Raw genomic sequence first — 16,089 nt, 5'->3', positions numbered from 1 at the left:
GCCACGGCCCTCCCCGCGCCCGCGCCGCTGCCCTGCCTCAGGGCGGCCCGACCCTTCCTAGCGCCGCGCGGCCGTCCCTCCGCCCAGAGGAGCTCGGGCTCTCGCACGCTCCCCGCGCCGCTCCCAGCCGCTGCCGCGCCCCCCCATCAGCGCCAGCCAGCGGGAGGGCGGGCAACCCCCGGCCCCGCGCCCTGCCCAGGGCAGGCCTTACCGCTCATGTCGGGCCGGGCCGGGCCGCGCTGGCGGCTGCTCCCGGCACGGCACGGCACGGCACGGCACGGGCGGGGCGGCGGGCGGGGCGCGGGTTCAGGTGCGCGCTGCCCGCTCCGCCCCGCTGGAAGGAGGCTGTGCCCAGCGGAACGCTCCCGCTCAGCTATCGCTTCTTTTTTTTATGACCACCGGTTCTCGCCGCCGGTAAGCAGCCGGGCGTTTAGCCGCGGCTTCTCCGTTAATCTGCATAATTAAGTCGAAAGGGATTACTTCGGCCAAATCCTTCCGTAGGATTTACCTCCGGATGAACTGGTCGGCACACGGCACGGCGAGAGGGGCGCGGAGGTCCGGCCGCTAACGGGCACCGTGCGGCCGCGCGTTGAAGGCTGCGGTGCCTTTGATACTAATCGGTGCGGATCCCGCGGCTCATGAGCGCTGCTATACTTAGCGCGAGCGGCGATGAATCACCACCGCTATCCCCAGGAGGAAATAGCATTCAGGATTTACTGCGGCACATTAGGTTAACTATGTCTCCATAACCGAACACCCACACTTTGACATCACGCGGGCGATGATATGCATCGCTGACGCAAGCGCTGACAGGATCAAACACAAAGGCCACCGCGGCAGAAACAATGGAGAGCGCGGCTGACGTTGCAGCGCCCCGACGTGCCGTGGCCGATCAATAGACCCAGATGCCACAAATAGTTGCACCACTAGCTTTTACAGAACGGCCAAGGCCTCAAAGTTTTATTTTGGGCTTCCAGCGGCACCAATTAAACACAAAAATCCAAGAACGGCAATAAACAGGAGGTCTGAATTTGCCTCGTAAGCTGTGCCTGGAAAATATGGAGAAATTGGTGCTTAACAGGTTAACGGGCACTGGAAGATGTCACGGGGATCCAGGAGGTTGACTTTCACTGGGTGTGATGTCATCAAAGCAAGCAGTAACAGAAGGAAAGCAGACACAGAACTTACCACTAGGCCTGAGCTGGGGAAGGAAAGCAAGGAACTGGAAGCACTGCAAGGGCAGGGGTGGGCAGAAGACTTCAGTTTTCAGTGCTGTCAGTTGAACACATTCCTTATGCTCTAAATTCATCCTGACAAAACAATCCCTTCCCCCATCCATCTGTCTACTTTTGCCATCAAGGCTGGGGAACAGCCGCTGACAAAGCGGGAGCCGTAATTTAAATATATTAATTGACTACCGAATCTATCAGTGGGCTGGAGGCTGGAAAACACGAGGAAAAGCAAGGTAAAATGTTCACGTAGATCTGTTCAAAAACAGGAGGAAAAAAAGCATCAGTTTCATTCATACAAGCTTTGGAATAATGGATAAGAACTGAAAGCCTGGAGGCCTAACGACAGTACTTCTACAGATTCCATCCTAATGAAATCCTGATCTTTCCCACGAAACCATACATATGTATTCACAAGAAAAAGGACACAAAATCCCTTCTCATATGCAAACGTGCAGAGATGACAGATTTCCATAGCACTTTATCATTAATACAGCTATCAGTTTTCGTTTATAATGGCCTCACGCACACTGAAAGGACAAAGGTAACAATGGTTTCTGTGTTCGAATAATAAATGTAGCTCCATTACAGCTATTTCTAAACAGTGACCACTGTGCTATTCTTGATTTAAAAAAAAAGACTGCAAACCCACACCTTCAAACGGTGCAAACCTCATGAGGAACTTCCATATGGGAGCTTGTAGAAAGATGGTTTTAGATTTTATAGATAAGCCAACAACTTTTAAACCTTCTTTGTGAACCAACACTGGAGCACAGCATCAACTCCATCTTACTTTTGTTTAAAAAACAAAAACCAAACCAATAACCCACAACACAATGAATCAAAGATGCTAATGTGGAAACACAAAACACAGACTTTCACTGTGCAGTCAAGATTATTAAACTGCTCAGCTTGCTTTGCTGTTTTAGGTTTGGGCTAAGGGCAATTACTTAATAGCTGTGGAAGAGCTGTGTCAAAAAATTACATTCTCTCCCTTATAGTCTTCCAATTTAAGTATCAGGTGAACTCTAAGTCGTTACATTTCAAAGGGAGTTAATTAAATGTGATATACCATTCTTAACACAAAGAAGCTTTGATGAATATGTTTTTATTCTTAGCAGTAAAAATAATCGGGACTGACTGCTTTGCATATCAGCTTAGCTTCTTCTCAAGGAGAGTGATTTCCCAGCATTTATGCTGAACAATATTGATCTGCAACTTCTTCAGACTAATATTTAATATACATGCATAATGCTTAGTCATGTTCCATTTGAATCAAAAGACTCAGGATAAACCACAAGTTAATTATCTAACAGTTGTTGTCACTAAAGTTGTGTATTTATAACCAGAAAGTATTTTTAACTTTCCCATAAGCACTGCAGATCAGAAAGATCCAAGTGGGAAGCACTACTGCTGGTAACTGGTTGTGGCTAAGGGGTGAACAGCACAAGTGAGTCTCAGCAGCTCCTGGTGTGTAGAAAGCTTCTGGAAAAGAGCACACTGATACACAGAAGAGAGATTGTGGTGGGCAAAAACATCAACTTCTTTTCTTCCCAGACTGGTGGTGCCAAAAGTTATGCTGGATAATTATTTGTAAATGTCTTTTTGGCACCATTATACTCAAGCTATTATACTAATAGGTTATTTTTTCTGTACATACCTACCTGACTGCACTGACTTCAAACTAGAGGGTAAAAGTGTGTCAAAGTCTGCTGTGTCAGAGTGGGCTCTTGGAGAAATCCCTTCTCCTCTGTGTAAATTTCTTCATATTCTCACTGTCAAGTTATGTATGTGTATATATGTGTGTATAACACATGTATATATGCACAAACATAACTGCACATAATGACTAAGAAATGCAACAGCACACATGTAAATGCTGAACTGATTTCACCAAACTGTAAAGCAAGGCATTTCAAAACAAAGGAACTCCTAGGGTTAGGCTGTCTGGTGAAAAGCAGACCTAAATATTGCTCTCTGCAATGAGAAGAGGCTTTTAACTACACTGATTTGAAAAATAAAATGACAGAACGCAACCGCTCTGTCCCACTGAAATTTTACTCTTGAACAAAAGTAACTCACATTTGCTGCTCTGGTCAGATAAACAGATGTTCTGTAAAACAATGCAAAACAAATGGAAATGGACGTCAGTCCTACAAGACCTCCTCTCTTCACAGTCACCAATAAAAATATACAACTATTTTTTATGCCCAAATGAGAGATGCTCACTTGACTCAGCCAACATGAAGACTCAGTAAGATTTCAGTTTCAGAAGAAAATGTTCAGATGTAGGCTTCTGAACTATGAAGTAAATGTTGAAATAACACTTCATTACACAGTTTTGTTTCAGAGCATGAGAGAGGAAAACACTCCCTGAAGCTGACAGTTTGAAAGGAGACATTTGGTAATGCACAGTCCTTCTGTCATGGTACAAACTGTAGAGAACAAGCCCCAAGCAGACAAATTACACAATAATGGCATATGACAAAAATGAGACATAAGACCAAGCTGAAAACATCTGATATTACATGCCTCACACTTTTTAACATCTCAAGCAAACATTTGGCTTCAGCAAGGTGATTCACAGGCTGCCTCAGGACGACAGCTCTGTGCTTTTGCACATTTATCAGGAAGCCAACTCATACCAAATGACACAAATCATTGAACACAGGCAGTGTGTCCTCAACGAGATACCTGGTTCAGATCTGCTCTATTGACTCTTGTCTGATTTCACCAGAGTATATCAAGGTTACTGTTAGTAGATTCCTACTGTCAGGAAAGATGTCTTCCTGCTCAGTTGGCAGGCAAGTTAAACTCTGAGCTTCTAACACCTGACTTCTCCCAGTCTGGAAGAGTGCTATGGGCACCAGATGATGGAAAAATCTGATTCACACACTTTGTTACCTCTGCTGAAGACTGGCCACCAGGAAAGTGAAATGCAGCACGTTAAGCCTCTGTCCCTGCTACAAGACACAGTTAACTCCACTGATCAGGTTTTTAAATGGAAAATACAAAGCCAGCCTTTGAAAGCAGAAATGGAACCAAGAGTTCACCCAAGTTATATAGGAATCTCTGGAAAGGTAGACTGCCTTCCTACAAGTTTCTCTCTGGTATTCTTTTTCTTTGAGGGGGAGGAAGGGAAGAAGCCATCTCCAAAAGACATGGAGAGATGCCTCAATGCGGGATGTCCCACAGCGTAACAGCCTGGGGACTTTGCTGGAATTTGGAGCTAAATCTTCAGTGCTGGTGGGCTCTGTAGGGCAAAAATCCTCATATCTCAATTCTGGGTGAGTGCTTTAACTGATTTCCTGTTGCTGCTAGAACTGTATTTTTGGAGAAACCTAATATAGCCTGAGTAAAACAAATAACCTGTCTTGCCTTTAGGAGAGAGAGGCGACGTTCACATACTGTCTCTATATTGTTTCCTTTCAGTAAGTCTTAGACATGTGGTCTCTGCCAGTTCCCACGCAGCCTGTTTTGTACAATCACAAGGTTGTAGGGAATTCTGCAGTCAAAACAGAAGCAATGGATTCAGCGTGCCTGCCAGGATTAGGTTGTGATACAGTGGGTGACCTGGGCTGCACTGTGACTTCTGCAGCTAACACCTTCAGTTAAAACCAAGGTAGAATCCAAACACTGTGAACGTGACTCCTACGACTGGAGTCTAAAACAGCTATTACAGGGGATGCTCTAAAAAGAAGTGGAAATAATGGTTGAATGAAAAACTACTGGTCTTGAAAATTCTTAATAACATAGCAGCCAATGTGATAATATGCTTCACCATTTAAATTAAGACTTTGGAGTCTGCTAATGATGTAAGCAAGAATTTTCTTGTTCAAAAAGCTTTGCAGAAATTTGGTCTCAAATTAATTAAATCCAAATCAGAGAACATTTTAGAAAACCCTGATGTTCTCAAGTGAGACACAGAAACATAGAATGGAACTACATACGCTACTAACACCAGTGGCTTCTTCTGCAGTGAAATGTTTCTACTATTTCATACACACCACAGCACACTTAAACTAATTCCTACTGAAAATCTCACATTTTTGTTAGCGTGGTTTAGTGAACAACACAAAACCTTACAGGCTATCTAAAGAACTTATTTTCTTTTAGACATGTTTTAGCATTCGAAACCTGTAGATCTATAAGGCTGAGGGGTTTTTTTTGCATGTCTTATGTGACAAAGAACCCTTAATGCTCCACAATGAGCTCTCCACAGATCCCTTCAGCAAGGAATTATTTTCTCCATATCCCTAGCAAGTTGCCACACAGGGAAAGCATGTAAGCACAGACAGTAAGAGTGCCTATGAAAAAGGTTGTTTTTGATAAAAACCTTTCACCAGGGTTGATAAATGTGTATTATCAGAAAGACAACATCTGGTAAAGCAGTAAGCAGGGACCAGACACAAAGATAAGCTTATGCTGCTGCAAGTGTTCTCTTCAAACTCAATTTCTCTGTAACCAGATACTTTTTAGAAAGTAAAATACCCATTGCTTTGGCAGCCAAAGTGAACTCAGAACCAGAAAGAACTATGTAAGGAATCTGCTTACCTGTGCCAAACAAGAGGTTAGGGATGAAGCAACTAACTTAGCTCAAAAACTGTCATTCCAAGCCAGACAAAAGGGAAAAAAATGTACTAAAACAGCACAGTTAGTAACCATACATTTTGTATTGATCAACATACCCCTCTTCTAAGGAGCCGAGAGAAGAAAATTGCTTAACAGATGGAAAGTAAATGTGTCCTTTGTGTTGAAACCTTTTTATTGCTTCCCTGTTGTCTGGGTGTAGAAGATCTACTTTTGCTGTTGCTGGACCACTGGGGCCAAAGGACTGAAAAACACCTCATGAATCAAGTCTATTCACCTGCAATTGCTGCTTCATTCCTCTTCCCTATTATCATATATCAGGATCCATCACAGATGGATTGTATATAAAAGCATCAAAACCAATCTTAAAATCAGTCAGTTCTTTTACTTGTATGTCTCCCACAGGGATGCTATTCTTGAGCACTGCTCCTAAGTAGCCAGGAGGTTTCTTATAATTAGATAAAATTTATTCATAGCCTTTTGACATCTACTTGGCTTTCAATCAGCTCTAGCACTAATTTTATTATTATTAGTTTTTAAATCCCTGGTGTTTACTTACCTATTCCTAACAAAACTCACTTTTAGCAAAACAAGTCAACCTCTTCTAGTCCTCTTTCAAAAAATAGCCTCCTGATTCTTCTGAATATCTTAATAGCTCTTTTCTGCAACAGCTGGAATCAGTTTCAATTCATCTTTTGTAAACATGAATTATCGAAGTACAGTTGATGTCTCAGCAGAATCCTATAAAATGCAACTAAACATCCCAAGCTGTACAACTAATTACTGTCTGATGCATTTTATGATCACAGTAACCTTTACGGATACATTACACTGGAGATAATACTTATCTTGTAAGTGAAATAGCTTGCCTGTTTCCTCCTCCTCCTTATCAAGTTTCAAACAATGAGATCCCCATTTATAATTTATTAATCTTATGCATGACCTTGTATGGCACATAGCTGCCTTTCATCTATTTTAGGGGTACCATTCAAACAACACTTCCTTAATACATGTTCTTCTTGGTCTTTCACCATTTCTGGTACATAGGCTTCCTAAGCCACTGCAGTTGCCTAGATTGCCATCTTAGCTGAAAGGTATTTCTGGAATACCTTGATAAATGAAAAAAAACCTGAGCCAATTAGTTACTGAGAGGTTAGAAAGGAATATATTCACATTGCAGGCTATCTGCGCATCGTGCTTCAGCATTCAATCCTTTCCTATTTTCTCCTCAATTTAGAACCTTAAAAAAAACCAAACACTAGATGAGTAAGATTATATTGAATCTGCTGAAGCTCTTCAGAGATACAATCAGAAACATTCTGTACTATGCTTTGAATTTTGTAGTATGGAAACAGGAAACATGCAAGTATATGATCTCAAGACTCCATTGCATACCTTTCATTCTTCACATTTATATTTTCTAATTCTTCTATTTACTTCCTTCTAGTCCCGTTATTTACTTCCTACTGGCCTTCATGTACCCAAAAGCTACATCCTATGCAGGTACAGCCTTACCTCACTGACATTCAACCTCTTTTTCCATGTGACATTTTCCCAGGCACTTCACATCTTCATCTAGCTCTGTGAAATTGCACAGAAATGTTTACCTGCCAATCTACTACTTGTCCAGATACAGCAGCACATCACTACCACCCAACAGGAAGATTCATAAACCTGCACTCAGGTACTTTAGAAAAAAAATAAAGAATAAAAAAAATCCAACACCCTTCTACTTAACTGCTGTCATCAAGATGAAAGTAGATTCTTTCCCATCATAAATAATGGATCGGTTTTTTTCAGATGAGAGGATGAGGCTCAGTAACTGAAAAACAATGACAGCACACTGAAACTCTTGGAACATAATGCACACTTAGAGGGCTATTATGGGCAAATCGGTGCTCTGGATGGTATTTTTAAGACCTGTCAGAAGATGAACTGGGGAAAAAACTTACAGGTAAAGCTGTGTGGGTATACGAGTAAGATTCCTGATCTAGCATGTGTCATATACTCTGCTCAAAAAGCATGCAAGAAAACTTGAGAGTATACACAGCTGTATTCCAAGGGTATTTCCAAGGCACTTTTTCCTCCTTTTTAACGCAGTATTTGTATTGTGTAAGAATCAGAAGGGTGTAGTAAGCATAAAAACACACCTTTAACAAATATATGACTGGAAAGGCTACATAATGTCAGATTTTCAACAAGCACAGAAAAGTGCTGTTCCAACTCATGTTGGCTAGAAGTCCAGAGTAAAAAGCAATCAAGCCAACAGTCAATCTCAAAACCGCAGTGCTTGCAGGTACTGTTGTATCTATTTGCAGTGTGAATGGGGGAGTGGAAGCTAATCTCACACTACAGTCCTCTGCAGCTTTGTTCACTTTTAACAGGTGGTGAATCAGATGGCTTCTCAAATTTAACTATCTGCTTAACAATAGATGAGACTAAACTTACTTTATTCTACAAAGCGGTTCTGTGTCTGATCTCAAAACAGTAAATAAAGAGGAAAGAAAAAAATCAGAATAAATGCAAAGTTAAGTATTTTTGTTATTTTCTGAACATACCAGCAACTTAGGAGTTTTACTGAGATGTCTCTTGACTGCATAAACCATAAGACTCAGCTCTTATTGGGTGTGCAGCCCTCCAGAGCAAACCCTCTTTAAAGCTAAAATGGCTGAGGCTGTAACACAGTAAAGCACTTCACTTTAAGACAGTCTGTTGAAAGACAGCATTCAACACAAGTTTTTGGAAAATAAAGGAAAAGAGAAAGGCTGACAACTCCCTGCAGAAGCATCGGATTTTTCTTCCCTCTCTCATACCACCAACTTTTGTTCTGATTCTTGGAAGAGAGGAGTATCAGTAAGGTACAGCTCCTTGACCTCACAGCTCTTCCCCTAGTTTGGGAATTTCAGCCCATGGCCCTGCTGTGGTCTTTATTCACCACAGTCCTACTTCAAGTGACCTGCATTTTCTATGTGTGTTGCAATATGTTGTTTTATTCACAGTAAATTACTCATATCTTACTGAAAATACTATTCCATATTACTCCTAAGAATTATCCATGAAGTAAGAATAGAAACTTCTCATTCTTCCTACTTCCCATACTTTTCTACTTTAAAAAAGGAGGTGGGGAACAGGTGAAAAATGACTTTGAAGTCATTTCAACTGAGATGTAACATCATTTTTCAATCTGCTAAGAGTCAGATCGGAGTAACCAGAGTTTTACAAACTCCACAAGAAATTTCAAAATGAGGTTTTCTATCACTGAAGAAAGTAAGAGAGGCGGCAAGCCACCTTTTCTCAACAAAATACCGAGTTGTAAAGAAAGCTCTTTCTTCAGTTGCTTTGGGAGGCACATTCATCCCACCTATGACAGTCACAACGATCCAAGGGAAACACAATATACACAGTATGAAGATACTCCATATGTCCAGCATTAAAGGGAAAGAATGAGTGAAGCAGCTGGAGAAAAGGCTACCAGAAAAAAAACAAATTGATAACAGGGACAAAAGATAAAACCATATGCTCACAGAATAGCTGGTTAATCAGAAAGGAAGAAGCGTGTTGTCAGCTGTCCAGGAGCTCTAACATCCATTAACTTGACACACTTCTCTAAGTTACGGGGTGCCCTACGGCCACCTGAGCCATCTGAGGCTGTTTCGGTGGTGCCCTTGAGCACCTGCTCCAGAAAACTGGATTTTTTTTGGAAGTTTGCTGCAGCTGAGAAAGGCCTCCTCTTAGGCATAAAAAGGACAGCAGTACTTTGGATAGTCGCTTGTGCCACCAGTGAATTTGGTCTTTCAAACTTTATGTGAAGCTGCATGTGATTACGCTGTTTCTTAATGGCTTTAAGTGGCTGAACATACACACTTGTAATTGGTCTTTAATTCACATTAAACAGTAGCTATTTATATCTGTGCACAGCTAGCCTATACGTTTGTAATGGCCTTGTTATCTTCTTTCCCCTTGTTTGGAGAACAAACTGCTTTAGATGTAAAACAGATTGCTACATGAACGTCTGCAAAAGGAAGAAAGGGAGGTTGTATCACCACGGCTTTAATGAAGTTCAAAAGCGTCATGATCATGTAAGCCACGCAAACTGACAAACCCTCTGTCATCTAACAGTCAAAAAGACTGCAACTATAATCGTCTGCTATTAATAACACACACACAGCCATATCTTTCAGGCCATGTGCTGCTGATTCACCCATTAGGGAAAAAAAATCAGAAGTAAGAGCAGGAGCCTGCTCAGTCTTGAGGAAATGTAGTGGCTGTGAGAGCTGCCCCACAGCCTTGGAGATGTTGGTTTCCTACCACTGTTCACTGCTACCATGTACCTGACAGTGGTCCAGGAAATAAGGCAGCCAAGACTGTTTTCTGGAATACAAATAGAACAACAGTAAATAAAAATTAATTAAAAGTTATTTTCTATTTAACTTCAAGACTTTGATAGCAGTCTGAACACTTTCACAGCTGCAGCTATACTTCAAGAATGCAGCAGAACAGCCTGAATCTCAAAGAGCTACAAAGAAACATCCTGGAGTTTCATCTAACAATATGCAGCATTTCCAACAGATGACACACCAGCCTGTATTTTTACTGTATGTATTGTTAAAAAAGATCTAAAGAAAGCAGTGCTTATGCACAAAGTTCCAGTCTTTTAATCTTCATGAAAAGTTTAAATATATTGTTTCTGAGTTTTTACAAAACAAAGCACAATTTGTTTTTAAAGAATTAGTTAAATAAGGAAATGAAGAAACTTCTTTCTGTTTTCTGTTTGATGGGACTAGCTGATTCACTGGAGGGCTATACTGCCATCCAAAGGAGCTCTGACAGGCTGGGGAGGTGGGCTGGCAAGAACATCATGATGCTCAGCAAGGAGAAGTGCAGAATCCTGCCTGTACCTTGGGAAGAACTGCCCCAGGCACCAGGACATGCTGGGGGACCCAGCTGGAAAGCAGCTTTCCAGAAAAGGACATGGGGGTCCTGGTGGGGCACCAAGTTCAACACGAGCCAGTAATGTCCTTTTGCCACTAAGAAGGAAAATCATGTCCTGGAACGTGTTAGGCAAAGTACTGCCCACACACAGAGGAAAGTGATCCTTTCCTTCTATTGGTGAGGCCACATCTGAAGTTCTGGGTCCAGTTCTGGGCCAGCCACTATAAGAGAAATGTGGACACAGTAGAGAAAGTCCAACAGAGGGCCATAAAGAAAGGAGAGTACTTCCCCTTTGAAGAGAGGCTGAGAGAACTAGGGCTGGAGGAGAGCTGGGAGAAGAGGAGGCTCAGGGAAATCTCACTGACCACAAATACCCTCATCAAGCTCTTGTCAGTGGTGTGAAGTGCAAGGACACGGGTGCAAACTGGAGCATGGGAGGCTCCCTCTGAACAGCAGAATACTGGCACAGGCTGCCCAGCGGCTGTGGGATCTCCCAAAGCCACCTGAATGTGGCCCTGGACACCCGGCTTCTGGTGTCCCTGCTGGTGCAGATGAACCCAGGGGGCCTTGCCAGTTTCAGCCCTTATGAAATTCTCTGATTTAATAGAACAGAAATGTTAACAATTCTCACAAAACTTCATGATTTTGATCAAGCAGATTTCATCTGGTTAAGATATAGAAAATGTGATCAGCGTAAGTTATTCTAAATATTAAAATCTAAATTGAAAATCCTAAGTAAAATGTTCTTTCAAACTCCTTTGCCTGCATCTCTGATTTCTGATTCAGTTCAAACAGCTGATCAATTTTCTACTTATGTCAGAATCCAAGAAGAGACCCAACATCAATTGTCCCCTCCTTTTGTTTCATAACACAAGAAATACAAGGCTACTTGTTTCCCATCAGCAGCAGAGTAAGGGATCAGATAAACTGACTGCAGTGCCAAGGGACTTAATATTTTCAGACACAGACCTGTCAGGCTTAACACTCTGCATAGGAGTCATTCAAGTGATTCCAGACTTACACTGCCCACAGTAGCACCTGAACCTCAACACTATGAGTTAATGATTTACAGTCTTCAGGGCAAGACATTACTGACTGCAGTCATGGGAGTCAACTCCAGGTACATTTCCTAGTTGCAGCTACTGGCCATAACTGCATTCCCAACATGTACATCCAAGCATTGGCATCTTCCTTTTAAGATGTGAGATGTTAGGTGCCCATGGAAATGGGTGAGTTCTGAAGAGCTCAAAGGCAAAACTTGAGGGAACTGAGGGTACAGCTTCAAAAGAAGGGACACCAATGACATGTTTTCATGGCGTAGGCTGACTTGTTTCCTTTTATAATAGCCAGGCTTCAGCTCCAGAATGGAGACATCTCATTTAAGTATCTAAAATTGTACATCTGCACGCAAGTTAGGACTTCAAACTCCAATTACAGTATGTGGGGATCTAGTCAGTACACACAGTGGAGCGTGGAGAGCTATTCAGTTCAGACTGATGTCAGCTGAAAAGCACTGACTACGCTGTAGCTAGTGACTAAACCTTCACTGCTTATAAAGGGAGCTCAGATCCAAGGCCACATATAGAAACACACATTTTAGGCACCTAAAATTAGATGCCTTGAGCATGCAGCTAAAGCACTGATATTTCATACAAATGTCTCCAGAAGCTTCCTACAGACAGGCTGGGTATACAGTGCATTGAAAAGAGGGAATAAAGGAGGGAACTAAAGAAGATACAAGGAAAGATTAACTGATCAGAATACATTAGAAAATGGGACGTGGAATGGAGAAACTGAGTATCTTACAAGGAATATAATCAATTATAAACTCATCCATTTCAAAATGTGTGAAATAAGTCAATGTAGAATAATATTTAATAGAAGGATGAGCAAGTAACAAGAAAGAAGCATTATAAATGTAGTTTGCCCCCCAAAAGACATTAGATCTATTTAACAACATTTCAAGAAACCAGAGATAGAAAAATTAAGCTTTCCCTAAAACAGTCTAAAACAAATGTGATTAAAGATCTGAATTTCTCCTTCTAATCTGTTTCTAAATTTGCAACTGCAGAAGGTGTTAAGAGAAGTCTGATCTGCTTTTAATCAAACTTTTGTCAAGTTCAGTTTATCCAGGGAATGGCATACTTTAGAACTTAGTCGAAAAGCAGCATGATCAAATCAGCTTTTCCAGCAATACCTCCTTGGGGTATCACTGATTGCCTCTTTAAGAGCTGAGGGAGACCAAGGCCACCACCTTCCCTTCAGTTATCAGACTTAACCAAGGTGAAGGTCAGGCAGTTCCCACAGAAGGGAGAGCACTCTCTATAGAGGTTAGTTCTTATGGCTGCTCTTAGAGCAGAAAGAGTCAGTGTAAACAGACTTTCAGATTGCTACAGCTTATTCTAGTTAGGAAAATGACTTTGTTCTGTTTCCTTGCCAGCTTTGATAATAAAGAGAGATGGTTCTCTCTCAGCACTGCCCTATTGCAAGAAAGACCACAGAATCAAGCAGGCTAATCTGTGTTAGTTTTAATTCAGAATAGTACTACCAAAAGAAAAGCTGCAGAATTAGGGTTTAAGGCAGATTTTCCATGCCAATGACATTCAAAATTAAGGAGTATATTTGTCCTATATGACAAAGCCAGCGTGTGAGCAGCAAGACAAATTCACCTTTTTTTTCCTTTATTTAGCAGAAGAGGTTTTCCTATGTCTCACCCAACCTCTATGCTAATTTACCTATACAAAATCTGCAAAGGCATTCATGCACTCTGTTCATTACTCTAAGCTATAAAAAAGCCAGCTCCCTGTTTAAAGTTACTTTGGAACACAAGAAGGGCAGCTCCTTACTTACTGTGGCACATTTCCAAAGGAAAAGGAACTAGGAACTATACCCACGCTTCACAGTCACTCTCATAGAATGGCTTGGGTTAGAAGGGACCTCAGGGATCATCAAGCTCCACCCCCTGCCACAGGCAGGGCCACCAACCTCCATCTCTGGACCAGCCTGGCCTTGAACACCTCAAAGAAGGGGGCACCCACCACCTCTCTGGGCAGCCTGTTCCAGCACCTCACCACTATCTTCAACATCTTGTAACAAAAGAGGTCAAGCCTCCTCTGAGTTATAATCCTGCATGGCTGACTGATACAAACAGTTACATCTAGTTTGACTGTAGGCAAACTAAGAAAATGCAAACACTCATATACATTTTAGAAATTGCTTCATGTTTTAAGCCATTTCCAAACTGAGCTACTTTAAAGTTCACCTACTACTAGACTCAGCTTTGATAATCCTCAACAAAGAGTTACGTGGGCTTTAAGTCACTGTTGCTTGCTGTGATCTCAGTACTTTCAGCTGATTTGTTTTAGCTTTCTTCAAGGCCTTTATAAAGTCCTCTACATACCTGTGACAGAGATCCTAAAATTAATATGTATAAGAGGATGTTAACATATCAAGTTTCAGCCTTGCATATCGTGTTTAGTCTTCTGTGCAGCACTCACATGGAAGTAATGGACAGGAATCAAATGAAATGATTTGCCACTTAGGGTTTGTTTTGCTTAAAGGAACCGATGTATAAAGCCTTACATTTGCAGCTTTCAGAAGGCTAAAATGTTGAAAAGCAGTAGAGCATCTTTGAAGAGGAAAAGGACAGCAAGTAAAGTTACCTGCATCGTCATGTAATGTCTCAATATTCAGAAATCAGGATTAGGGAAATGGAAACTGATGAAAAATGTCTGACCTGGGCTACAGAAAGAAAACATCACCCAAAGCAGCTTCTCTGGGTGGTTCAGTAACTGTTCTTAATGGGAGCAGGAAAAAAGGGCACTGAAACACAGAAATACATATATAGGTTTACTTGTACAAATTCATTACCCAGTCTCACAAGCTGTCTAATATACTGTAGAGACGCTCAAGGAGAGAATTCTTGTTCATAGTGTTTATTATTTTTGCTAGTTTATTCAATAATGCAGACATATGCATTTAAATATTGTGCTATCTCTAAACTTTGCCCACTGCTAAAGCTGACTCTGAGGAATTTAACAACCAAGAAGCAGTAGTTCTAGAGGTGATGTCACCCTTAAAGCTACCGTATGGGATTACAACTGCAGTGGCAGGAATCCTGGTGCACTCTAAGAACACCAAGGAATGGCACCATATACTTCCTGCAACCCACACAGTGAGTTTAGGGTTTGGTAATAAGCTCTGATCTTGTGAAAGCTGCATCTTCCAGTGACTATCAGCAGCCACAAAAACTCTTTCTGGGGAGTTTGTGAGAACTTGTTGAGCTGGTCAGAAATTCTGCACATCTGTGTTAAACCATCTCAAATAATAACTTACTCCTAAATAAAACTCAGTATCAAGGCACTGTGTGCTGTAAAGAACGAACTGAGTTTTTATGGTGTTTTTTTTTTGGTGTTGTTGAAATATGCCTAGGCAGGAGTTATGTTTATTTTGAGATGTCCAGCATGGTTGCCTTAATGCTATCTGAAAACAACCAAAACCACATGGCACCTAGCACACATAACAGCTCTATTCAAATACTGTTCTGGATAACGGGCAGGTCTGCTCTGCTCTTCCAGAACTGAAATTCATCTTAGAACAGAATAAAGTTTGCATTTCACCACTGTAGTCTCAGAGTTGATATGATCTTCTTTTCCTCTTGACTGACCTCAAAATATTTCTAAGAAATATTTTATTTTTTACTAAAAAAAAAAAAAAAAGGGTTGCTTAACTTTTATCCTAGCGACTAACCTTAATGCCAATACTTGGTTTCACTTTAAAACACCAAGTATTCATGACTCATTCTAATTTACATATATTTTCTTATTTTATTATAAAAACGGCCATTTTCCTTTGCAGAGGCATATATAACATTGTCTCTCTTATTATGTCAAGTAACATTTAATAGCCCTTAGCTGCAACTTGGGACTGCTACAAAATGTGCTTAAGATGAGTCATCTTCATTCATTTATCCTGCAATAGGAAGAATTCATGAATGAGTGATCTGCAGTAATTCAACTCTACAAAGAGAGCCCATTCATATACTTCAAACCTGGTTATCTGAATCACTAATGTAGCTGATTATTTCACTTCAACAGAAGGAAATTTTGGCTTAAGAAAAGTCTCCACAGAAGTCTGAATACTTCCAGTACATCAGAACAGTATCTAAAAGAACTCTACTGAAAATAAGCATTTTGATGTAACACAGAGATATGCAGCCAGATATCATCCTGTCTGTCTAGCAAGAAAATCACGGTGTCTTTGGAAAGTAAAAGACTGACAAATGGTTTCAATTGAAGTTGTGTTAAAAGAGTGGGCAGAAGTCAGTGCTATCAGACAA

The 16,089-nt window shown here is 41.2% G+C and overlaps 1 protein-coding gene across 4 annotated transcripts in view; it reads right to left on the bottom strand.

Annotated features, from left to right (window-relative positions):
* FNDC3A (fibronectin type III domain containing 3A) overlaps positions 1–16,089 on the bottom strand; it is a 114,049-nt gene that overhangs the window by 53,780 nt on the left and 44,180 nt on the right. The window contains exon 1 of one of the 4 annotated variants that reach the window (XM_048957315.1): positions 212–281. The exons of the other annotated variants lie outside the window; for them this stretch is intronic. Coding sequence (XP_048813272.1) covers positions 212–218 — 7 coding nt within the window. The 5' untranslated portion in view covers positions 219–281. Of the gene's footprint in view, positions 1–211; positions 282–16,089 lie in introns of those variants that run through there. 4 annotated transcript variants of the gene reach the window in all.

This window comes from Lagopus muta, chromosome 1, assembly GCF_023343835.1.
Source record: "Lagopus muta isolate bLagMut1 chromosome 1, bLagMut1 primary, whole genome shotgun sequence".
NCBI classification, from domain to species: Eukaryota; Metazoa; Chordata; class Aves; order Galliformes; family Phasianidae; genus Lagopus; species Lagopus muta.
The sequence above is the reverse complement of the archived record's forward strand: the minus strand, read 5'-3'. Positions and strand labels throughout refer to the sequence as shown.